The 25072-nt window shown below is 45.2% G+C and overlaps 1 protein-coding gene across 4 annotated transcripts in view; it reads right to left on the minus strand.

Annotated features, from left to right (window-relative positions):
* The window catches only part of LOC138503604 (L-lactate dehydrogenase B chain-like), a 595281-nt gene that overhangs the window by 387447 nt on the left and 182762 nt on the right, over positions 1–25072 (minus strand). For all 4 annotated transcript variants that reach the window (XM_069623460.1, XM_069623456.1, XM_069623458.1 and 1 more), the window contains one exon: positions 19535–19681. In XM_069623460.1, coding sequence (XP_069479561.1) covers positions 19535–19663 — 129 coding nt within the window. In that variant the 5' untranslated portion in view covers positions 19664–19681. The remainder of the gene's footprint in view (positions 1–19534; positions 19682–25072) is intronic.

Here is a 25072-nt window from a genome sequence, read left to right on the forward strand (position 1 = left end):
CTCCTCCTTGTGTTCCCCCAGGCAGAGCATTATGATATCGTTAGTGCGTTGTGTAACTGGACCTGACACAAGGGGAGTGCCATCCACTCCAGAAACATTTTCTGCTTCCAACTTATCAGTTAACGGGATGCCCAATCTGCTTGCCAGGTTTAAATCCATATAGTTGCCGATGGCCCCACAATCAATGTAAGCGTTTAGCGTGAATCTTTTTGTAGGACAATCCTGACTGAATAGGATAACTGGAATCACAAAGTGTGAGGTCGCTGAAACCTTCTTCACGCTCGACAAGCTGACCTCTATACTTGTCGGGCACTTAAGTTTTCCGGAGTTTGCTCCTTGTTTTCTTGACGAACACCGCCCAGTGGTTTTCGTGAAGGTTTCACAGGACAGTCCTTCAGGAAATGACCAGCCTTCCCGCAGTACAAACAGAGCTGTTGCTGCCGCCTCTTTTCTCTCTCAGCTTGGGAGATAGGACCACGAATGACACCCAGTTGCATTGGTTCGGCATGGTTCTCTGATGACACCCTTCCAGAAGTTTCCTTGGGGCGAACAAAATATGCCCGACTCTCTGGGCGACCTCGATCCATTCTCCGATCTTGAAGTCGGTGATCCAACTGGATGGTTAAGTCTATGAATTCGGCAATTCCTTCTGGGGGATTCACCACTTGTGCTAGGACATCCTTCAGCTCACCCCGCAACCCACGGTAAAACAAGGTAGTTCTTTTCTCTGAAGGCCAATTTGTTTCTGCAACAAGTCTATTGAAAGTGGCTACATATGCTAGCAAATCTTGATTACCCTGTCGAAGTGACAATAATTCATTATCTAATGCTTGTCCTTGGGTGTGGCGGGCAAAAAGTTTTTCTAGTTCGCATTGGAAGTTTTGAAAGTTTCTCAACACAGGATCATCTCTATTGACAAGAGGAACTGCCCAGTCAGCAGCATACCCACCCAAGTAAGACAACACAAAGGCCACCTTAGATTGGTCTGTGGGAAACGTTCCTGGCCTGCATAAGAAATGTAGCCTGCATTGATTCAGAAACACTGCAAACTTTTTTGGGTCTCCGAAAAAGCGTTCTGGGGGGGCCAAGGGAATATTTCCGGGTACGATTACTTGGACAGGAACTGATGGTGCAATTGGGGCTGAAGCTTGGGGTTACCAGGAGGCAACGGAACCTGACCAGCTTGTGACTGCAATAATTGGCGGGCCAACTCCTCAGTTCTATCCCGGTTTACCACTAACTCTTTCCTCAGAGCATTAGTTTCGGAACGTGCTGCATGCACTTCCGCTCTCAATTCCCCCAACAATTGGGTCAACAGATCAACCTCAGGAGTTCCCATGATGTCCAGGCAGAGTATGTTTCAATGGCTTCGCGTTCTGTAACGCTTACCTGGACTCTGCGGGGACACTCACGATGGAACTACGTGACTCTGTTCTTCTCAATAGGTGTAGCTCCCAGTCCCTCCCTTCAACCATGCAAATGTGAGTTCCTAGGACAAACACAAGAGATTTCGAAGGATCTTGATTAGCACTTCTATGGAGTTTGACTAGTTCTACACTCTCATATGACACCACAGCCCCTTCTTTAATTACCTTAGGATTTAATGTTGTTAGCTCTCCATCCTGCGTCTGTGCAGGGGCGCAAGTTCTGAAGAGATGGAATCAGGATAACTGGACCGGACTACAGTGACTGGAATTAGGACTGGGAAATGTAGGAGTGCCTAGAGTGTGTGAGGAATTTCTACACCCACGCATTAATGGACACCTCAAACAGAAAATGAATTTACCTCAGGAAACGCACTCACAACCATATGTAAAGAACACAAGCCAAGCTAAAATCCTTCACTGAGGAACACTCAGTAGTTATGAAGCGCAACTAGCTCCATAAGTTACGCGCAACAATGTTCAGAAACTAATTACAATGCAAAGTAAATTTTCACTAGAATCATGAAAAAACTTATGCTGCTTCACAGAATAGAGCAAAGATACTTGCGAAAACTTTTCTGACAGGAAACTTCTAAAAATATGGAAGTCGTTCCGTGACTGGAAAATGACGGGGCGAAAGGAGTGACAGGAGTTCCCAAAACGCCGACTGAGGAAAATACTATGACTGGAAATTGTAGGAATTGCAGGGAGCTCAGGGAAACTGGAACGGGCCAAAAAGGGAACCGGAATGACTGAAGGGAAAGAGTAACAGGTGGCGCTAAAACGTGACAGGATCTAAAGCGGGACAGCGGCAAGCGTTGACTGGATTCTTCCGAACGCGAAGCAGGGAATGCTCGAGGGGAGGGGCTTAAATAGGCTGAGAGAGAAAACAACTAGACCTACACTGCGCATTCTACCAGCATAAATCAGGCAGCCCTGTTGAGAGTTGGGAAGTACCGCCCATGACTAATACTGCTCTGAGTTGCTTTTTCTTAAACTCCACGAATGGTAGAGTGAAGACCAACTCTTTTTGGACGCAATTGTAGGAACCTTTGCTGTGATCATGACAAAAATACATCAAAGGAATTTGGAAATGAAAAATGAGATTTTGCGATTGGAAAGAGAGCTGGCTGCAGAAAGGCAGACTGCATTAATGCAGCAGATTCAAATGAAACTTTTTAAAGATAAGGCTGACACATACCAGCCGTGGCCGAGAGGGCAGCAGTCAAAGTAGCCTGGTATAAGCATAGGAAAAGACGGGGAAGGGTCAACCAAAGAAAGGTGCCAGCTGTAATCGCTACCGCCGGTGTGGACTGGGATCCGGATAATTGGGATGGTGACATTTTTGACTCAACCAGTCCAGAGAGTAGTTCAGCAAATGAGTCAGACCCCAAAACGGAAATTAAGCAGAAGACAGTGGTTGCTAAGCCAGTTAGAAGACGGTGAGCCGGGCCCCACCCGCAGAATCCTGCAGGCGGGGTTGTGGATTTAACCAAGATGGAGGATTACACCCAGCAGGGGGTTGGGGAAATTATTACCCATTTGAGGCAAAAATCAGGGGAACCTTTATTGACATGGATGGTGAGGTTGCTAGATGGGGGCGCTGCGGGGTTGTTGGTAGATTCCACAGACTCACCGCGTTTTCTACCCTTGTCAACTGACACCAATGTACAGGAGGTCTTAAGGGCAGGGCCGCCCCCTGATGAGAATGGTCACGATTCACAGGTGTCTTTGTTGCACCTAGCAGCCCAAGCATGTAACCGTAAATACCCCATTACCACAGATTGGCCTAGCGAGGAAACAAAGTGGTATACTTTGAAAGAGGCAATTCAAAAGGTCAGAGAGCATGCTATGAAAGAAGCAATTCACGTAGATGCTCCAGGACACATGGGGGCCGTGCAGCTCTCAGTTTCAACTAGAAACATGGTGATCAGAACTGCACCACCCGCATACAAAAGTGTCATTATGTCTTTGCTCGTAGGTATGACAGGCAAACCCACTGATGAGGTAGTGGATGCCATACAGCAACTGGCAGATTTAGGGGAGTGGGACAAGAGTGATGACAAGCCATGGGAGAGAGAAGGGCGTAGTGAGAGAAGAACTGAAGGCAGGAGGCAAGATAGTAGAGACTCCCGAGTGTCCAGAAAGGACATGTTTTTGGCTTTGTTAAAAGATGGTGTGCCACGAGAAGAAATTGATGGCATTGAAACTAGGGTAATGTATGAATTATACAAAAAGAGAGGGCTTGCAGACAAAGAGCGCTATAAACAGGTTAAGAAACGGGTAGTAACCAAGCCACAGGGAGACACCTCATCTTCCGCTCCTCCTGAGGAAGAACAAGAAGAAGGGTCTATGGGGACACCTTCCCCGTAACAGCCAACATACGCTGATTTGAGGAAGGTGGTGAGTGCGATGCTAGAGGCACAGTCAAGTCACACTCATTCAAAATTTGACTAGGGTTACGGCCAAGCTCCAGCAGCGTCTGCTCGCATAAAAGTTGATAGGCGGCCCCATGTTAATGTTAAGATTTTTTGGGGGCCAGGAAATACGCAAGGGGTGCGAGCATTGATAGACACCGGGGCGGAGGCCTCTCTGATTCATGGCAATCGAGTACGATTCAAAGGCAGACAATTTACTATTACAGGTCTCGGGGGAAAGGAGACCCCCGCAGTACAAACTGAAGTGGAGATGAAAATAGGCAATTTGAATAGGCAGTGTTGATTGACCCGATACCTGAGTACATAATTTGCTTTGACATTCTGGAAGGGTTGACTTTGGGACTGGGAGGTAAAACGTACCAGTTTGGGGTGAGTGCATTGATCTGCACACCCATTACCGTAGGCAAATTGAAGATGCCCCCAGTGCAAGTGCCTGTGGCAACCAAGCGGGTAGCAATGAAGCAATACCGCATTCCTGGGGGGCACAAGGAAATTTCAGACACCATAAAAGGGTATGTGGAGGCGGGTGTGTTACGCCCTATCACCACCGCATGGAACAATCCTCTCTGGCCTATTAAAAAGGGGGATAGGTCTTGGAGGATGACGGTGGATTACCGTGAGTTGAATAAACACACTCCTCCCTTAGTGCCCGTGGTCCCAGATGCCATTATCTTGATTGAGAATGTCCAAAAGTTTGAGGGGACTTGGTATGCAGTGGTAGATTTAGCCAATGCATTTTTCTCTGTGCCAATTGCTGAAGAGTGCCAAGAGCAGTTTGCATTTTCTTGGAGCGGGTGTCAGTACACCATTACAAGGTTACCTATGGGGTATATACATAGTCCGACTATCTGTCACCGGCTGGTGGCAGAGCACTTAGACAAGATCCTGTGTAAACCTGACATACTCTCACTACATTGATGATATTTTGATTCAGGGCAAGGATGAGCGCAGTGTACAAAACCAGTTAGAAGTCATTATGGAAGGATTGAAGAAAGAAGGGTGGAATATTAACCCGAATAAAATTCAAGGCCCAGCTGAAACAGTGATATTCCTAGGGATTACATACTCAGGATACATGATGGTTTTGCCGTGCAAGCGTGCCACACAACTGAACACCATTAGGTTGTTAGATCAGATCATATTGCATTACGGAGTGCCTTTGCAGATTCAAAGTGACAATGGGTCACACTTCAAAGGCAAATTCATACAGGAATATTGTCAGGAAAAGAGCATTGAGTGGCTATACCATGTGCCTTATTACCCTGCCGCTTCAGGGCTGATTGAACGAATGAATGGGTTGTTGAAAGAACAGCTGCGCAAATCTGGAGATGGCAATTTGGCAGGCTGGCGTGATCGTGTGCTTGATGCAGTGTAAGTGCTAAACAATAGGCCTGTGAATGAACATGAAACTCCTTTGATGCGGCTAATGACTCCTGCTTTACAGATTCAACCCAATTCAGTCAGAGAAACCCTATTGTACTGGGAAATTACTCCGGGTTCTTTAGCTCCCTATCGGGCGACTCCAGAGTCAGCAGGGGTAGACTTGCATTCCCATGAGAAAATCAGATTAGACCCAAGAGGGATGGTTGTAATTGAAACAGGGATTGGAGTACAAATTCCCCCAGAGCATATGGGATGGATTGCCCCTAGATCTGGCCTAGCATTGAAGGGAGTTCAAGTGTTGGGAGGGGTAATTGATGCCGATTACCAAGGCGAGATCAAAGTCATCCTGATGAATAGTGGGGACCAATTGTTACCGATCCACAAGGGCGATCGGGTGGCCCAACTCATTATTATTCCTGTTAAATTGTCCATGATTAAGAAGGGGGAGCCTCCTATAGTATTAACTACCCGTGGGGATCGTGGTTTTGGCTCTTCAGACAGTATGGTACAAGGTGAGAAGGTGTGGGTGGAAAGGCCAAGTGGCCCACCAGTGCCCGCAGATGTCATTGCATCAGGCAAAGACCAAGTAGTTTTAGTAATGGAGCCCGGTAGAAAGAAATGGCAATATGTGCCCGCAGACAAATGTTACCTGAGAGAGTGATGTACAATACTGATATCTCTTTTCTGCGTTTGCCTTGTAGATCCTGTGTCTGGCTGGTGTAATTGTGGGACTAAATGGGCTCCATTCGGGAGAGTTAAACGGCATGCTGCTAACAATGAAAAATGTCACATCTGTGCCAGCGATCAAGGAGAAACTGATAATGATGACTAATGATGTCCAAAAGCAGCCCTATGCCGATGCCGAAAAGCCTGCCAGACCGAAGACATGGATTCGTGAAATGCGGCAAACACGTCAGGCGCAAGTGAAAACAACATTGATACCAGTTATGCGAGAGGCATCTTCAGGACGGCGAAAACATGCTCCCATGATCACCCAAACGGAGAATATGTGGACATACCTGGCACAACAGGTGGTCAACATTACGCACTTTTGCCTTACTGACGTGCCCAATGCGGAAGCCTTACTGACTATGTGCTTAGTAGCAGTGCCGACGCCAGTTCCGGTTCTAAAGCATATTTTCAGCGTCACGCACCATGATTCTTTGGTTCAAGATTCCGATATCAGGCAATCCTTTTCCGTCTATGAGTACTGCAGGTTTTGCCAGGAAACAGATCACAAATGGAGAGATTTGACACGTATTATAACCTATAATATAACTCAAGGTGATGTGTGTTACCTTATCACATGCAATGCAAAAGAAATTGGCAAATGCCAACAGCTCAATTTAACCAAACAGCAAAATCACACCGTGTTCGAGAAACAATTGTGTTCGTGAGTTCCACGCACATGTACCAGTGTGAATAACACTATGGGCCTCATTACAACTCAGGCGTTAAGGGTTAACGCCACCGTTAACCCTTAACGCCTGATTCTGATTTTAACGCCTGCTTTTAGCAGGCGTTAAAATCCATGGCGCTAACCTGCCATGGTGCTAATTACGCCGACGTAATTTACGGCGGCGTAATTAGCGCCTTCCCCACTCCCATTATGCCCTATGGGGCAAAAATGGGAATGGGGAAGGGAAAATGGGAAATGGGGATTTACCGCCCCACTCACCTTGGAATGGGGCGGTAAATCCGCCATCCACCATGGTGTAAACGGAGTTTACACCATGGTGGTAAAGTTGGTGCACTTAGCACCAAGGTTGTAATGAGGCCCTATGTCTTGTAATCATACAGTGATAGCTGCCAGTCATTTGAATCATGTGAAACTTCCAACAGGATAGCTCTTTTCATGTGGCAACATCACATACACTTATATTCCAGCTAACATTTCCGGAGGTCCATGTGCCTTAACTCGATTAGGACTAATGATGTTCCCTTTACACCCAGCGATATCTCGAGGCAAAAGATCAACTTTTGAGTCTGTGGGTCTATCCCACGATTGTGATTCACATGTGCATTTGCTATCAGAAGCTGAGTTTCTAGCATTAACCCTTTCATTAGTGGGAGTTTGGGGTTTAGCTGCTGGGGGTTACAAATCTTTGATCAAATTAGCATGTTTAGTAGTCAAAGGACTCAATCATACTTCTCAGGCATTAGAAGAGTTACTCCTTGATAGCAAAGTTATTAGAAAAGCAACTTTGCAAAACAGGGCTGATGTTGATTATCTATTGCTAAAGCATAATTTAGGTTGTAACTCAGTTGAAGGTATGTGTTGTTTCAATCTAAGTGACCATTCACGATCCATTGAAAGTCATATTCAAGGTTTGAGGGATATCATTTCTCAAGTGTCCCAAGATCATACTGGGAATTGGTGGGATTGGTTATTTTCATGGATTCCTGATATTGGGGGTACCCTGCGTTACGCTTTTTCTTGTATTTGCATTATATTAGCTATCATAATAGCTTGTTGTTGTTGTATTCAATGCATTCCCAACTTAGTTTTAATATTTCGTCGGTTTCAGAGACCGGCTCCTCTGCCACTGGGCTATGGAAGATAAATATCCAAGGGTGAAATTGTTATGCTTGAGCTAAAACATGGCGCTGGTGCGCAGTGTATTCTGGGAGCACTCAGAGCCAAAATGGATATTTACTTCATGCCGCAGTGAAAAGCTGTACTTATTTCGCTGAGAGCTGAATTTACTTTGCTGGAGAAAACATGCTTTCCAAACCTGGTATGCAGTCAAGGACATTCTACTGGGAAAGCTGGCTTTGTCATGTCTTGTTATGAGTTATGAGACTGTTTTCTGTGGCGCTTGTTCTTAGAGGAGGGAAGCGCTTTGCTCCTTGACGTTACTGTCGGTTGACCCAGCGGGCAACCAACGGTTGCCCATCAATGCACAAGTGCATTTGCCAGAAGGTTCGAGAAATTACCACTCCTTTTTGAGGAGTGCATATATGCGGAACTCCTCAACGGTAAGACGGGACAAGTACAAAGAACTCAGTCGAAGGGGGGACGCTTCCGTCCGGCATACCTGTGGGCTGTTGTGCTCTTGGCTTGGCTGTTATCGGGGTCCTCCAGCCGCTTCTGGCGAGATGAGGGATTCAGTTACGCCCACGGTGATGTATTTTCTTTTGAATTCTCTGTCTTTTCTGTGATTTATTTCTGTGTTATCACTTGTTGCTTCCAAGCTTTGAATAAATAGCCGTATAAGTGCTCATTATTTTCTAAGCGTGCGTGTGGTTGTAAGTCATTGCATCGTCTACCTGCGTTTAAAGTATTGGCTCTGCAATTGCATTGGTGATTAATGACTGTCCGTGCACTCTGGGCGAGCAATACAGTCAGTGATCTCGAGGTCAAGTTCCACAGCCCATTCGGTACGCGCACTAGGGGATGGGTCAGGGGACTTTGCTAGGAGTATCTTGTACAGGGAGGAGATAATTCCCCGGCTATTGGCAGAATTGGCTATATATTGAATTTCGGGTGCATCAGGGGACTCATCTGGATAAGCTGGCCACATGGTGTGAACTGCAGCCCTTAGTCTATAATACTGCAACATCTCCAATGCCAATCCAGAGTGGCCCGGGCGCCACGTCTGAGGAGTTATAAATTTCCCCTCGGGAAATAAATCTGTCAATATTTATCGTGAGAGGGTGCGAGCCTTGAAAACTCCCAAATAGGGAGCCATTTGTAGTAGGGCCACTGCTCGGACCTCGGGCAGAGTAGGCGGTTCCATGCTATTATTGTAGTCGAGATGGGTTCAGATGGGGCATCAGCTCGGTATTTACGATGAAGGACAAGTGACATGATATTTACTCCGTCCGCTGCTAGTCTTTCCAGTTTGACATGGGGGGGAGCAGTCGGGTTCCTGTACCAGTGCATACCGTGTTGGGCTTGTGCTGCAATCCAGTATCGGGTCGGGTCAGGGGCAGCATCATGTATTGCCACTTTTTTTGGACTGCACCGGCATGCCATAGAAATTGTGCGCACATTTTATGCAGGCTGCCGAAATATTGCTTCCCTGGCCAGACCGGAACATTCTCGAAGATGTAGAGAAGTTTAGGGACCAATATCATCTTTATCAGTGAGAGCTTACCCGCCAGTGAGAGCGGGAGGTGGCGCCATCTCACTATCTTTGACTCAATGTACTGTGTCGTTGCATTATAGTTGTTGGCTATCAAAGTTGATTTGGAAAGTGATATTTGAACTCTCAGATATTTGATACCGCCAGGAGACCAGCGGAGAGCGTATTTGCATGCCGGCTGTTGGGTTGCACAGGTGAGCGGGAATATCTCGGATTTGGAATAGTTAATGGTGAAGCCAGAAAAGGTGCCTATCTTTGTTATGTCTCCAATAATAGCGTCTAGACGGGTAGTTGGGTTCCTGAGGTACAGCAGAACGTCATCTGCATACAATGATATTATCTCCGGTATATCCTTTAGGCGTATGCCCTTAAGGGAGTGCCAGGCTCTGATGTTATTTGCCATTGGCTCGATAACTAGTGCAAAGAGGATGGGGGAGAATGGGCAACCCTGGCGGGTGCCCCTCGGCAGTACGAAGGACGATGAGGTTAGGGAGTTCACCAGGACTCTAGCTGTGGGGCATGTGTACAATAGTTGAATCTAAGATATCATATTTGGTCCCAACCCCATTTTCTCCAGGACTACCCACATGTACTCCCAGGAGAACATGTCAAAAGCCTTCTGGGTGTCCATTGTGACCGCAACAGCCTCCGCCTTTTGGTCGATCCTGGATATAACATTAAAGAGCCGTCTGATATTGAGGGCTGTCGGGCGTCCAGGGACAAAGCCGCTCTGATCCTTGTGGACCAGATGTGCCATGATCGGAAGAAATCTGTTAGCTATTACTTTGCCGAATATTTTAGTGTCGATATTCATAAGCGATAGGGACCTATAGGACCCACATTCGTCGCTGGGCTTGCCGGGCTTGAGGAGGATGGTTATGATCGCTAAATGTAGGGATGGGGGAAGAGTGGATACCCGGAGTGATTCGACCCATACTTACAGCAGCTTCGGCGCTAGAAGCGCCACATGCTCTTGGTAGAATTCTAAAATGAGTCCATCCGGCTCTGGGGCCTTGCCTTTCGGGAGATCAGTGATGGACTTAACTATCTCATCTAGTGTGATCAGACTATCAAGCTGTTCCCTGGTGGCTTGGGAAATGTGTGTCAAGGGGATTTGATCTAGAAGCTTGCGTATGTCTTGTGTGCCGTGTTCATGCTGGGGTGTGTATAAATCGGCATAGAATTTCGAGAGGATTTCAAGTATTTGCTGGTCTGCCCAATATTGGGTGCCCTGTGTGTCTCTAATACATTCAATCTGAGACCTGCTTCCCTCAGCGCGAACCAATCAGGACATTGTCCTCCCAGGTCTATCTCCCTCACCATATCTCCTTGCTGCCAGTGGGCGTGTAAATTATCGTAGTTCCATGGCATGTGCTTCAAACGTTTCGAGTTCCTTTCTTCTCTGTGCTAGTTTGGTGGGGTAGATGATGTGGCACATTCCCGCTCTAGATCTTTAAGCTTAGACTTTGACCGGTGTAAGTTACACCTTATGGCTTTCAGTATTCCTGCTTCTCTTGAAATGGACATGCCCCTAATATACATCTTGAAGGCCTCCCAGCGAACTCCGGCGGTCTTGTCATGTTGTGCATTGTATTAGAAAAAGGTGTTATTATCAGAGAGGATCTCTGCTTTAAACGCAATGTCCAGCAGTGCCTCTGCCTTAAAGCGCCAGGTGGAGTGGGCAGGTGGGGCGACTCCCAGCTCAACAAGCACCGTCACTGGGGCATGGTCTGAAAGCGTGCAGGCAAGTATCTGGGTATCTACAACCTTGCCGATTAGTCCACCAGTTAGTAGAAACAGATCAATCCTGGACGAGCTATCGTGCACCGACGAATAATAGGTATATTCCTGCGCGTGCGGGTGAAGTGTTCTCCAGGCGTCACGTATTCCCAGTGATATCATGTGTATGTGTAGCCTACGAGCCGCACAGGAGCTAGCCCTGGGGGATGTTCCTGTCCTGTCAAGATAGTTGTCAAGTTCATATCCCCTCCCCAGATGATTGGGACCCCAATGTAGCTCATGAGTAAGGAAACCACTGTGTCGGAAAATTCAGGGGTGTCAACATTAGGACCATACGTGTTTACAAGCAAACACTCCTCATTTGACACCACACAATGTAGGATAGCGTATCTACCCTCGGGTCTATATGGCTCTTCTTCAAAACAAATTTTACTGATTTGTGAATTAACGTTAAGACTCCCCTGGATTGTGTGGAGTATGTCGTGTAGAACCTATTGGGACCCCAGGACGGCGCCAGGCTGATGCAAGGCGACCCAGGGCATGAGTTTCTTGTAACAGGAGTATCTTCACCCCATGTCTCTGGGCATAAGCAGTAATTCTGCGGGCCTTATTAAAGTTGCTTATCCCACGGACGTTCCATGAAATTAACCTAGTAGCCATGTTGTGACTTCATGGAACATCCCAGCAACCATGTCTTTCCACCTTCAGTACCATGTAAACCATAGTTTCATGTCGCCTGCTCACCACATGCAGTGCCACGCCACTTCCATCATTTTTAATGTAGCATTCCCCAACATTTCCACCCCTACCCTCACTGCGCAACCCCAACCGGCAGTGTAGCTCCTCCCCCCTTTAGAGCGTTCACTGGTGCACCATCCCCAACTTGGCACACAGGCCGCGGCCCCAGCGAGGGTGCAAACACAACAAACCCATAGAAATAAACATTGCAACTGCAGTGGGGTGCATTGCTGCCGTGTGACCAACATTCGCATAAGGGGTGGTATAAACCACTACTCATCACTTGTTAAGGTGGTCAGTATTCACAATAATACAATTAATCACAGAAAACAGAGAGAAAAAATCATCAATAATATAAACATTAAGTAAAGCGCTCACTCCAGTGGATCGGTTCTGCTGCCACAGCTAATGACAAGTGAGTGGCTTGAGTTAGTTCCACCTGCTGGCCGATGGATATATGAAATAAGAAGGCCCAGCATTGTGGGTGGCCACCTCCATGTTATAATATAGTGTTTAATTTGGCACATAAGTAATGCGCGTGAGAGGTATTAGCAACTGATGAACAGAAGGACGAAGGAACTCAAGAATGGGTCTCATTAATGGCATCCCCCTCAGTCATTCTCCATCAAGTCGTCCACAGGGTCATTTAGTGGGATGTGCGCCTCCATGAATTTCACTGCTTCCTCCGGGACTGTGAAAAAGTAAAGCTTATTACGATAGGTGAACTTTAAAAGTGCGGGAAATAGCATTGCATAATCGACCTTCCTTTCTCTTAGCATTTTCTTCATTCCATTAAATTGTCGGCGTTCCGGCTGCACTCCCATAGAGAAATCTGGGAAGATTCTGATGACTTGTGAATCCAGCCTGAGTTCCCCTTTCTCCCGTGCCAGCCGGAGTATGTGATCTCTGTCCCTGTAACTTAAGATCTTTGCAATTATGGGTCTTGGAAAATCACTGGGTTTAGGGCGCGGGCCAATGCACGGTGGGCACGCTCAATAGCAAAGAGAGGAGACAGCTCGGGGTTGTCGAGCAGGTCCTTAAGAAGGTTTTCACTTGCAAGTTCCATGCATCCTCTGAGTGCTGCTTCAGGGACACCGATGATGTAGATATTGTTCCTGCGCGGTCTGGACTCCAAATCATCAAATTTAGCTTTGACGAATTTCATGTCACGGGTAAGAGTGACCACAGTGTCTTGCAGTACATGTATCCCATCCTCGTTTGCCCCAATCCTGATCTCAGCCTCAGTGATCCTGGCTCCATGTTGATCTAGCTTGGTTTTGAGTGACGCCACGTTTGCATTTATGTCGTCGAGCTTTTCATGAAAGGATGCAAAGGTTTTGGCCATGGATTCCATCATAGCAGTTAAGTCAGGAAGTGGAGCATCTACTGGCATGTTCGTATCCTCTTGGCTTGTGGAAGATCACTCTTGATCGGGCCTGGGTGCTGCCTGGGCATATTTATCCATGGCACCGACCTTGTTGGCCCCCCCGAGACCTGTTAGCCATTATCTAGGTATTTGCGTATGTTCCCTAGGGCAGTCAAGTGGTTTTTGAACTCTGGTGATTCACACCAACATGATAGACTCTTAGTGTCTTAGTCTCCGAAAGTGAAGCAGATACAGTGCTAGTGTTGGGGACACCCATGCAGTGTAGGGAGCACACACTCGCCACGGGGACCCCAGACAGCTCCCCAGTGTAGTCAAGCCAGAGGAGGGCTCTGAGGAACTCCTTAGGGGCGTCTTTTCAGGGGGACAGAGGGCCTGGGGGCCGCTGGAGTAGGAACTTCGGTTGTGGAAAGGGGGAGCCCCGGATTTCTTATCCCCCGCCCAGGAGCTGTGTGTCGCATTCCCTCGGACGCCCGAGCCAGCAGCAGCAGGTCAGAGAAGTAGTCCACTTGGGGCCCCAGTGTGGGGGGGTCACCTGTGCAGCGCAGATCAACGTATCGGGCGTCCTCTGGTCTGTTGTGTGCCTCATGCAGCAATCAGCACCCACAGTAGGGAACCAGGATCTGGGATTAGTAGGTGCAGCCCAGCTCCGACTTGCGTAGGGGGCCGTCGCAATAGTGTCTCAATATCCGCCCGGAGGGTGCCCACAGTGGAGCACACACAGGGTGATTGGCAACAATGATTAGGCCCAGGAACATTGCAGTGGCGGGGCTGCCAGCACCAGCCGCCTCGCGGGAAGCAGTATAGGGCAGATTGTCATCAGCTATTGCAGTGCTGGCGATTTGGGTTTTAGCAGGTGGACAGTGAATACAATCCTAACTGTTGCCGTGCATTGACGATGTTGAAGTCACACCGTGTGGCGATCGGGATGTAGGACACTGCGACCCACTGTCGTATTAAAATGGGGCAGCTCAGTTGTGGTGTAGTCAAGGGGCCCACCGTCACAGGGAAGCAGGGAGTATTAGTGACAGCTGTGGGGGGTCGCCAGCACACAGAAATGTCCCACGCGGCTCAGAGTCAGTACAGAGAGCACTGCCCAAGGCCCACCAGCCTCACACCCCGGCGCCTCACTTACTTGTAGTCTTCACAAGTCCTCTCGTGCCTCACACCTACGCGTACACCGTTGGATACTGTATGTGCCAGCGTGGGCAGGAGCCAGCGCAGGGCTGCTGCTCAGCCTCCTCCCCTCCGTGGTAGCGGCTCAAGGGCCACATGAGGGGCAGGCGCAGGGCTCGTCCCACACAGCCCGTAGTGATGAAGGGAGCAGGTAGGCACTCCACCCGCTGGGACCCCAGCATCAGAGCCTCAAGAGCAGATATGAGGTGCGGGTGTAGACAGGAGGCCGGGGAACCCGTGCAGCGGCAAACTCCCGCCAGCAAGACCAACAGTGTTTCCACATCGTTTTGGGCATGGTCCTGCCCTCCCAAAGCGCTTCTGAGATCTGATGTGGTCCGCCAAGTCCGCGTCACGCCACCCGAGGAGCCGCGGGCAGTTTCACGGCCCACAGCATGGACGGTAGATCCGCAGAGAGATATGGAGGGTAGCTGGGTGTGCCGCTCTCGATCAGCAGCAATTTCGGCGTCGGGTAAGTGTTCTTGCAGCATCCAGGACAGCGGCCGCCGTAGAGCTCAGAGTCACCTGTGGGGAAGCAGGCCCTCCAGGGACTCCGCAAGTTCGGTCACCACCTGGGGAGTGCAGGGCCAGAGGAGTCCGGGGGCCGCTCATCAGCCATTGCGATCCAGGGAGTAGAAGCGCGAAGGTGGGCGTTGCCCACAGCCCAGCTCTCAGTGTCAAGACGTTCGTTCGGGGCAGCACCCGTCGCAGCCCGCAGCCTGGTGGCGACCGTGGCCCGCTCGTCACCCTGCGTAGCATGCCCAGCAAAATCTCTGTTTCAGTGTGACAGTTTAGCACCAAACTCGGGCCAAAGGTGCCTCACGGTTTCCTTAACGTATGTTCCACCTCTGAAGAGTAATAGATCCAGATAACCGCCTTTCTGAACAGTATTTCGTTGGCGGCACACAGAGAAGCAAAACTAAGCAGTCATCTTTGGGCTGCTCAACAGCGCCCTCCCAAAACACTTCTGACTTGAAATGCCTGGTATACTCTCCTGCCAGGGCTTTCTCTTAAATGCAAACACTTCTTCTCATACACAAAATACTTGTGACTTGAAATGCCTGGTATACTCTCCTTCAAGGGCTTTCTCATATGCGTATTGCACACTTGCAAATGTGGCAAGTTCTTATTCTAGTTCTGCTCTGTTTCTTTAAATAATATGGCACTGTTTGTTCTCCATTTACTTAATTTACTTTTGTTACGTATTGGTCCTTTTGCCAAAATGCCCAGGTGTCCCCTCGTCCCTCAGGTGAACTGACCAGAATGCTTAAAAACATGGCACTTTTTGTTCTCTCTCATTTACTTCATTTAATTCTGTACACTTTTGGTCCTGTTGCAGAAATGCCCCGGCTTCCCCTCTTCCCTCAGGTGGTATGCCTAAGTAATATGGCACTTTTCGTTCTCGCTCGTATACTTCATTTACTACTGTAATAAGTAATATGGCACTCTTCGTTCTCTCTCGCTTACTTTATTGACTTCTGGCCACTTTTAGAATCATCAGTATTCTGTTGCAGGAATTGCTTCTAGCGTGGTGAAACTGCAGCGGCTCATTGGCACCCTGCTTCCTTCCTTCAAAATTGCTGCCACTGCTTCATAGCTCCTGTCCTTTCCGCAGCCCTTGCTTGCCTATTCCGCACTGCCCTGGCTCCAATAATGCAGAGGCTGCTCTTCATTACAGCTGCACACCAGAAAGGCCACCCTCCCTCCTTTGGCGTTCCTGTGGCATACCAGTCTCTTTAGTCTGCCTCTCTTGGTTTCTCCTGTGAGCCTGATGGCTCCACGGATCTCGCATTCGCCAGCAGTCCCTTGGTCAGCACCAAGAGGACTTGATCTCTGCAGCCTCCCTTCAGCTGGCTTTGCAGTTTAAATGTCCTGCCAGCTAGTATGCGCTCACAACAACCAAAGCGTACGCTTTGGGTCTTTACTGAGCTTCACAACTCGGCCCAGCTTCCTTATGACAGTACTTCTATCCTTAGAAGAAGGGAAGTAGTTTGTGATAACGTATAAGGAAAGTCTGGGATGGTGTTCTCAGCAGTTTTAAATGTCCAGCTTATATGAAGAACTTGAAGAGGTATTTTCAGCAGTTTAGGAGGGTAAGTTAAGTTTTAGATTACTCAGAGGAGATGAATACTAAGTTGCCTGGGGAGTAACCTTCACTACTCCCTGCCTCCTCCTCATCTCAGTGGCCTACATATTATCTGTTGTGAGAGCTTGAAGATTAGACACACCAATTTTACATGGAGGTGGGGAGTGAGGGTAACAATATGCTGTTAAAGCATGGGGGACTGAGGAGACATTTTTAAGGAGAAAGGAGGGTATGTGATTTCCTAAACTGATGCCATCAGGTCTCTGTGAAAGTCACCTCCCCCCAGGTGGTTCTCCCTCATAAAGCCACCCCCAGGGTCAGGATCTTGTAGCGGCTGCCGTCCACTGGCCACATGTGGGGGTTAGCCCCGGGAAAGGAGAAATGACATCCTTGGATTCATCAGATTGTGCAGATTCTGCATGAGGTTTTTGATATTATTTTGTTTGTCATGTTTTACGGGTAACATAATGTAGCAAATGACACCAATATTATAAGCTCTAAAACCACTTGGTGCTGTTACTACACATGCCAAAGGAATAGCAAATGTATTTCACACAAAAGAAGATATGACTTTAATTTAAAAAAAAACACTTTCCTGTGCCTGCTTCTCCACTAAACAGTAGATGTTTAAAGTTTGCACACTCACAGAAATATAGTTCATCTAATCATGTGTGGTCAGTGTTACTTAACAAATTGGTTAAATACTTATTTTTGTTCACAATTTAATTTCCCAACTAGTGAATTATGTTTTAGTTTGTCATATTGTTGCATTACAGCAAATACGGCCTGCATGGTTAACTCCGCTTCATTTCTTTCTAGCAATTGTCCAAGTGGATTTACTGCATTGGAATTAAAATGTGTTTTGATTCTTGTGTACATTTCGCTATACCTTTTGCTAGTTCCGTTTCAAGCATCTTTTCTTGCTCTATTTCTTCATCTAGCATTTAATATAATTAGTGAAAGCAGAACATGTAATGTTATAGTTTTTATTTGTGTATGCAGCAGCATCGAATTCATTGCAATTTCCTTACAATTTAGATTCAGTATGAAGATTAATTCAGAAAAAAGAGGTAGAGTAAACAATAATAATACAGTTCTATTTTTCAGGCAAACCACATGTAAGTTACTGATCATTAACTAATCTACGTTTTCGATGTCTTAATAATCAACCATCTGTAAATGTACTTTTAAAACATCCTTTTCAATCATCAGAGTCATCTCGATAATTATAACGATGAAACATGTCACATATACATACATTTTCTGAAAGGTCCGGTTTTCCTGGATAGAGGCTATCCAGAATATTCTTTTAACTATGTCCTCACTGTTTGGCTTAATTATTGCTAACATTTATATTTGATGGTAAGGTTTCAATACTATACACCTATTTTCTTGGTATCGTAGAGGGCCTTATAATGAGCTGGGCGGTAGCCCTTAAATACAGCAGTAACGCCATTACCGCTGCATTTAAGGGCTGGCCCTATCAAGAGTCTGGCGGAAAATGGGAGTTCTACCAACTTGTGATGAGGCCCTTAATGTCTACACTTTTACCATAAAGGTGTGCTCCTGCTAATCTATCCGCAGCTTTGCATGTGCCACACTCACCATGAGAAAGAGTTTTATCTCCTAAATTAATTAAATGACAAGACATATTCCCTCATTACGACCCAGGCGGTAAGTTACCGCCTGGGTCGTACCCTTATCACCATGGTGTAAACTACGTTTACACCATGGTGGATGGCGGATTTACCGCCCCATTCCAAGGTGAGTGGGGCGGTAAATCCCCATTTCTCATTTACCCTTCCCCATTCCCATTTTTGCCCCATAGGGCATAATGGGAGTGGGGAAGGCGCTAATTACGCCACCGTAAATTACGGTGGCGTAATTAGCACCATGGTCCCTTAGCGCCCTGGATTTTAACGCCTGCAAAAAGCAGGCGTTAAACTCACCATGGCGCAAAGGGACCTCGGAATCAGGCGTTAAGGGTCGGCGCCGTTTACGGTGCCGTTAACCCCTTAACGCCTGACTCGTAATGAGGCCCATAGACTTCTGAATGCTATTTCTTCCCGAAGATTTTGTAGTCGACATTTTTCTGCTTTAAAAATCATATGGATATGGGGAGCTCTTTCAGCTTGGTATTTTTTTTCTCCAAAATTAGTGTGTTACTTTGCCAAATGGTGGACATTCAGAGTTTAAATTAATTAATGAATGGGTAGTTATACTGCACAAGTTCACCACTATACTTGTCTCAAAGAGCGTAAACCTTGTCCGAATTATAGGCCTATTGTATCCATGCCCCAGGAATCATATGACCTTGGTCTTTTTGCAGGAAATGACCTAAAAATAGAGCGAGCTAAAAGAAAAGATAATGTAGGCAGCATAGTAAGCAAGGGTGGGAGTTTGATCGGGTGTGTGAAAGAGTGATTGAAGAGGAGAGGATAATTCATTGAAAATGAGAGTATAGTATAATATGGGTGTTCACCATTTCAAAACATTATTTTGAAAATTCCTCCCAACCCCCAAATTCCCCTACATCACATACGGCTTTCTTGCTGCACTCAGCCGCTTCAAATACTCAACTGCCACCTCTGACCTTGAATCGTTTACAATGCCAGTGACACCTCAGGACCCACCCGCCCTACTGGCACGAAAAGCTGCCACCACCACCGGCATGCATGTCATTTTACGTGCCATGGAAAGAGGAGTATAGCACATTTGAGCGCCAGGTGCTTAGCACCGCCCCCTTGTTTCTACACTAGGTGAAATATGTAAAGTTCGGTTCAAAAGCATACTTTAATCTTCCACCTGGTGCAGAACGTGGCGTTCCCCACCCAGCAGCAGCATGGTCCATGTGTTTGCAATTCGCATGCACATATTAGCAAGAAAGGAATATAAAAGCTTTATGAATAATATTTTTGTTTTAACTCAAGTGTAGGCAACGTCCATTTAGTAGTCAAGAGAAAAAGGCAGATGCATTTGGGAATGGACTCTGGTACCCATGGGTTTGTATTAAATTGCAGGAGTGTGGAGCAAATTCAAAATCATCAAACAATTCCGAATGCAATCGTTGAAACACCTACCGCTTGTAGAATGGAAACTGTGCAGGCCATTCCCACCTGCCCAGCACCGACAATGGTAATCTTGGACCTGCCTCTGGCCGTATCTTGAGAGTGCAGTTCCTGCATCAATGTTTCTTTCAAGGTAGTCATGCTGCACCTACAACGAGACTGCACCGGGTGCACTTATGTCAATTTGGAATTATATTTCTGTATAAGGTGCAAACGGTACTCACATATTGTGTGGACGTGAATAGCCAATTACTGCTTTATCAGTCAACACTGGTGTGAAAGCACTGGAGAAATTACTTATCAGATACTCCATGGGTAACAGTGTATATTGACTTGCTGGAAATATGGATAGCTTTCCCATAAAGAAAATTATTCAACTATAACAAGTAGCAAAATATGATTATTATCCAGCTATGCTTTTCTGCTTTCATTTTTACTTGCTTTATCTACCTTTGCCCCTTCGCTACTCTTTCTCTAATCATTCATCTCTAACTAGACTGATTTTCTTTTATTACAATTCTGTTGGTTCATTGAGTGTAATATATTATTGTTTAAACACTTGCGGTGTAAAATATATAAGGTGGAACATAAATCAAACATTTGTGTACACACTTTTTTTCTTTTTTTCTTTATTTAAAGCATTTATCATAAATGAATACAATTTTTGCTTAACATTCTCATTTGTCTTTATCATCAAGCCAAACTTTTTTTCCACTTATTTTCTTCTGAATTCTTTCCACGATCTTAATTGTCCTATGTTTGGCTTTTATGTCTAGAGGGAATTTACAACTAATTCACAGGCATTCGGAGTTGTCTCGCTCAGCGAGTTTTTCCTGTGTTGCAATTAAGAATAAGCCTAGGCCTCTAACCGTTTTTCTATTGAGTACTACATACATGGCGTCCCACCATGCGTCGGAGTCCAAACCACATGTTGTTGGCAAAGCGAGTAGGAGAGTCCTTTCTCTTTCAGATCTGAGTTTTTTACAAAACATCGTCAAGTGTTGCAAGGATTCCTCTACTTCGTTACAGAGACGACACATATTGTCTTACACTAAGCCATATTTTTTTAGGATCTGTCGAGTTGTTAAGATGTTCAATTTGAAGCGCAATAGGGTATCTCTGTGTTTCGAATTTTCACTCTTTCTTAGGTAGTTTGGTAGTGTTGTTGGAAAGTTGAGTAGTTTGTTCGAAAGTGTGTGAGATTTTGCTTTCACACGTATGTCTTCTGTTTGTGCCCAATCATCAGCTAAGAGAGCTTCTATTACTTTTTTTGGGTTGTGGTGCAACAATTCCATGCTGATGCCAATGTTTTCCTTTATTTCTTGGCATTTGTATCTCCAGATGTTTAAGAGGCCAGGCTCCATGTTTGTGGTTTGTGCCTGTTGCACCTTGTATTGAGTGGGACATTCACTAAGTACTGCTTTTCTGTAGGTCGTCAACATTTTCCACTCCACTTGTACGTGTAGCGAGTAAAGTCCCAGTTTGTGTCTTATTACTCCACTTGGGACACAGTTTGGCAGCCTTAGCGTTCTTTTCCAAAATCTGGATTCCAGACGGTCTCAGGTTTCCCATGGCATTCTCAAACAGCACTCTCCCGCATAGGTGATTGTGGGTGTGACTTTTTGGTTGTAAAAGTCAATTAAGCATTGTATTGAGAACTTCCCGAATTTTTTCTTCAGGGTCAGCGCTTGGGCAATTAGTTGGTTCGTTTTTAGCTCCAGATTTATTTTCCATGGGCTTTCACCACCATCTGAACTGATCATTGCTCCTAGATATTTCAAGTTATTGGATAGTTTAATGGAGGTATCGTTTAACCTCCATTGGAATTCCTTGTTTCTTTTTGTCTTCAGTCTCTTAAAGATTAGGATTTCTGATTTTGTTGCATTTATTTGTTGCTTGCTGTTTGTAACATACGCTTGAAGGGCGTCTAGTTTTCTTTGTAGCCCTATAGGAGTTAGATCCAACAACACTAGAACGTCTGCATACAATAAGTGTGTTATGGCGGTTCTGTCAATACGAGGTGCACATGATCTTTCCGGATTCAGCCAGCTCCCAATGTCGTGAATGAAAAAGTTATACAATATCGAGGCCAGGGGGCATCCTTGCTTCAGCCCTCTCGTTGTTTTTATGCATCTGCTGAGGTTACCTTTTAAGCCTAACCGTATTTTAAGGTTAGTGTTTGTATGGAGTGCTATAATTGCCTCCAGTAAATCAGGCGGGCATCCCTTTGCCTTGAGTTTTTTCCAAAGGATTTCTCTATCAACCCTATCAAAGGCTGATGCCATGTCGATAAATGTCAGATTAATAGGTTGATTATCTTTTGATGCTTTCATTTTAAGGATGTTAAGCAGAAGAAGGTTGAGGCCACAATCAACCCGTTCCACGAAATGAGTCTGTCTGTGGTCAAAGTTGCCGCTTTTCGCAATCCACTCTTTTAATCTCTTCAGGAGTATTCCTGCATATACCTTTCCCAGTACATCCAGTAGGGAAATCAGACGATAGTTTTCCGGTTTGGTCCGATCCCCCTTTTTAAAAATCGGATTACAATAGCGGTTTTCCATGACTTGGGCATTTGTCGCGTGGTGTTAATTCTATTGAATAAGATATAGCATAGATCTGCCTACATTTCTGGATTTAACTTGAGAGTGAAATTTGATAGCCCGTCTGGACCGGGGGCACGTGAGCCCTTTGCTTTCTTAATGATTGTTATTATTTTGCTTTTTGAAAAGGGTATCTTCCATGAGTCTTTAGCTGGAGTTTCTTTTAATTGTTTTAAGTTTTCTTTCTTTGGATCATATATTTTTTTGAAATGTTGCACCCATTGAGATTCCTTAATTGGGTTTAGTTGTTCATGTCCTGTTGGCTTTGTCTGTTCATTTATTAGTGCCCAAAGGAATTTTGGATTTTTGCTTTCAATTGTCCGGATCATATTTTCTCCATCCTGCTGATAAAGTTGAGCTTGATGAGCCTTTGCCCAGTTTTGGAATTTTGGTAATGCTATTTTTGCTTCTAGTCTTTTATCTGTTGTTTCTTTTTCCGTCTTTATAGCCTGCAGATTTTTTTGCAAATGTTTCTTTCTTTCAGCCAGTTGTTGATCATAATTATGGAGTCTTTTTACTTGGACAAGTCCATGCTTTGCATCAGCAGTTCTAAATAGGCTGAGGCACTCTTCATATTCAACATCTGAATTTTTTTGATTTATCCATTTTTGGATAGCTTCATTTAGACGAGGTAGTTCTCTGTCTGTTAATCGAAGCCTGTTTAAACCGTTGTTAACGCTGACTTTGTAGGACCATCACTCTATGTTTTAGTTTTTTTGATATCTCAACGTGCGCCTTGGTTGTTCAAGGGTTATAATAAGTTGTTTATGATCGATTTATCAGTGTTTAGAATATCCATAGATGGTATTTGTTGGAAAGTGCCAGAATCGACAAAGAAATAGTCCAATGTTGCACTGGCATTATGAGAGGACCATCTGGCTGCTCCTGTTGGGTCACCTTTAACGTTTCCGTTTACCATTTTTAGGTCTCTTATTTTAGTTTCATTCAGCCATTGTTTGCATGGAAGATTTTTTGGCTGTTGTTGTACATTTACCCATTTGTTGTTTGTTTTTATACAGTCAATATTGAGGTTGCCACAAATGAGTAGACTTGACGGAAGGAATTCGGCTCTGAGTTCGTCTAGGTGTTTCATAAATGTCGGCAGAAATTTCTCACCTTCTTTTGCCTTGCTGTTCCAATACAAGTTGAGAAGTATTTGGGTGGTTTTTGCATCCGTTGTTATTTGTTCTTGTTCATCCTGCATTATTACAATTTGTATCAAGGGAGATGGAAAAAGGCATCATATAATTGTTTTTCTTGCCGTATTTTTTATAACGGTTAGCAGCCCTGCCGAGGGCCTGCCCTTATCTCCCTTTTGAGCTTTATTTAGGAGACACGCATGACCATCAATAAAGGGGGTACTTTGTAGCCAGCATTCTTGAATGCATATTATATCGGCCAACAGAATTTCCTGATTTATGCTCTTAAACAGATGTTTAAAGCCTCTAGAGTTCCATGAGGCAATTTGTATCCTTGTTTGATCTTGTTGACGGACAGTCTATTGTTTACTTTGCCCTGCAAGATTTGTTGATAGCCATTCCCAAGATGCTTTGTTGTCAATTTTTGTAGATATTTTTACTGAGTACCATCTACTGGGCTTGGCTGTTTTGATCACTCTCCTGCAAACTGTTAAGATCGAAGCCTAGAATTCTTAGATCTTCTGTTGCTGATGTGATTAGATTCGAGATTCTCTTGGAGGCGAGATGTATATATATGAGGTTTGTTTGTTTTTCGTACAGGAAGGCCACTATATTAATGTCTTTTGGCTCTATCACTCCTAAGTGTAGTAGCCTCATCAGGTTTGCCCTGTTCAGGATCAGACCATCCTTTGCTTTCAAAATTCGCTCAAATGACAATTTCGGCCCTTTTCCATCTTCTCTGTTTGTTTTGGGCACCCACTTTTTGTCATTTTACTTTTCCTTTTGAATGTTATGTGTAGGAGGTCTATTTGGCACATAGACTTTTTTAGAGTGCACAACCATGACATCCATTATTTGTCTTTGTTTAGTTTCGTGTTTTTGTTTATTTACCAAGTACTCTTTCTTTGTTTTCAGAGTTTCAAAGGTAAGAGATATGGTGGGAGGAGTCTTCAGTTTGTTTCTGTCATCAATCGAACTCTGAGTTTCCTCCATATCATTTTCACTCTCTAACTCTATGATGCTCTCTGCCTCATAGGTTAAGAGGTTCAGGAGCACCTCTTGATCTCTTTCCTCCGAACATGTTGTTTCCACCACCTTTGGCTGGTTGTTAGTAAATTGTCTTGTATTTGTTTTGCCATTTGTTTCTTTATCTTCTTGTAGTACTAACTTTATGGTCTGAGATGGTTCTACTTCGAGGGTTGGTTGTTTCATTAGTTTTATATTTCTAATGAAGTTCCTGGCGCCACCAATGCAGGACAATTTTCCTGTTAGTTGGTTCTTGGGTTTTTTTGTTTGCAGAACTGTAGTTTTTATTCTGGCTCCAAGCTCCTTATCTTTCACTTCACCAATAGATTTTGTTGAATCAAATGCTGCAAAGACGTCTTTTGATGTTTTACTGGAGCCTATTGGGTCATTTATAAGAATGCTATCCCAAAAAGAAGGTGGTTTATTAAAATTGGTATGTAGTGGCATGATTAAGAAGAATAATAATAATTGTTTTATGAAAGACTTGTTATATACTGCACCTAAGCCAGACTGCGAATGGACAGTTTTCACTGAGTTCAAAAGCGTATTGTCTTTGCCTTTTGTTGGCTGCAAACTCAGGGATGTTTTATTTGTGTTTGACAAATGTGGTACCGTGCAGTTTACAAGTGGTATTTTTCTTGTACTTCCTGGGTTAATTTCATGCACACATTCCCCTGTTGGGGGTAAAAGACTTTCTGGTAGTAGATGGTAATTTGTTGTTTCCTTCCTATCGTTTGATCTCAACGGCTCTTCGCTTCACTCTGATGTTAATAGTTTAACTATGT

Source organism: Ambystoma mexicanum, chromosome 11 (assembly GCF_040938575.1).
Source record: "Ambystoma mexicanum isolate Mex_15411 chromosome 11, UKY_AmexF1_1, whole genome shotgun sequence".
NCBI classification, from domain to species: Eukaryota; Metazoa; Chordata; class Amphibia; order Caudata; family Ambystomatidae; genus Ambystoma; species Ambystoma mexicanum.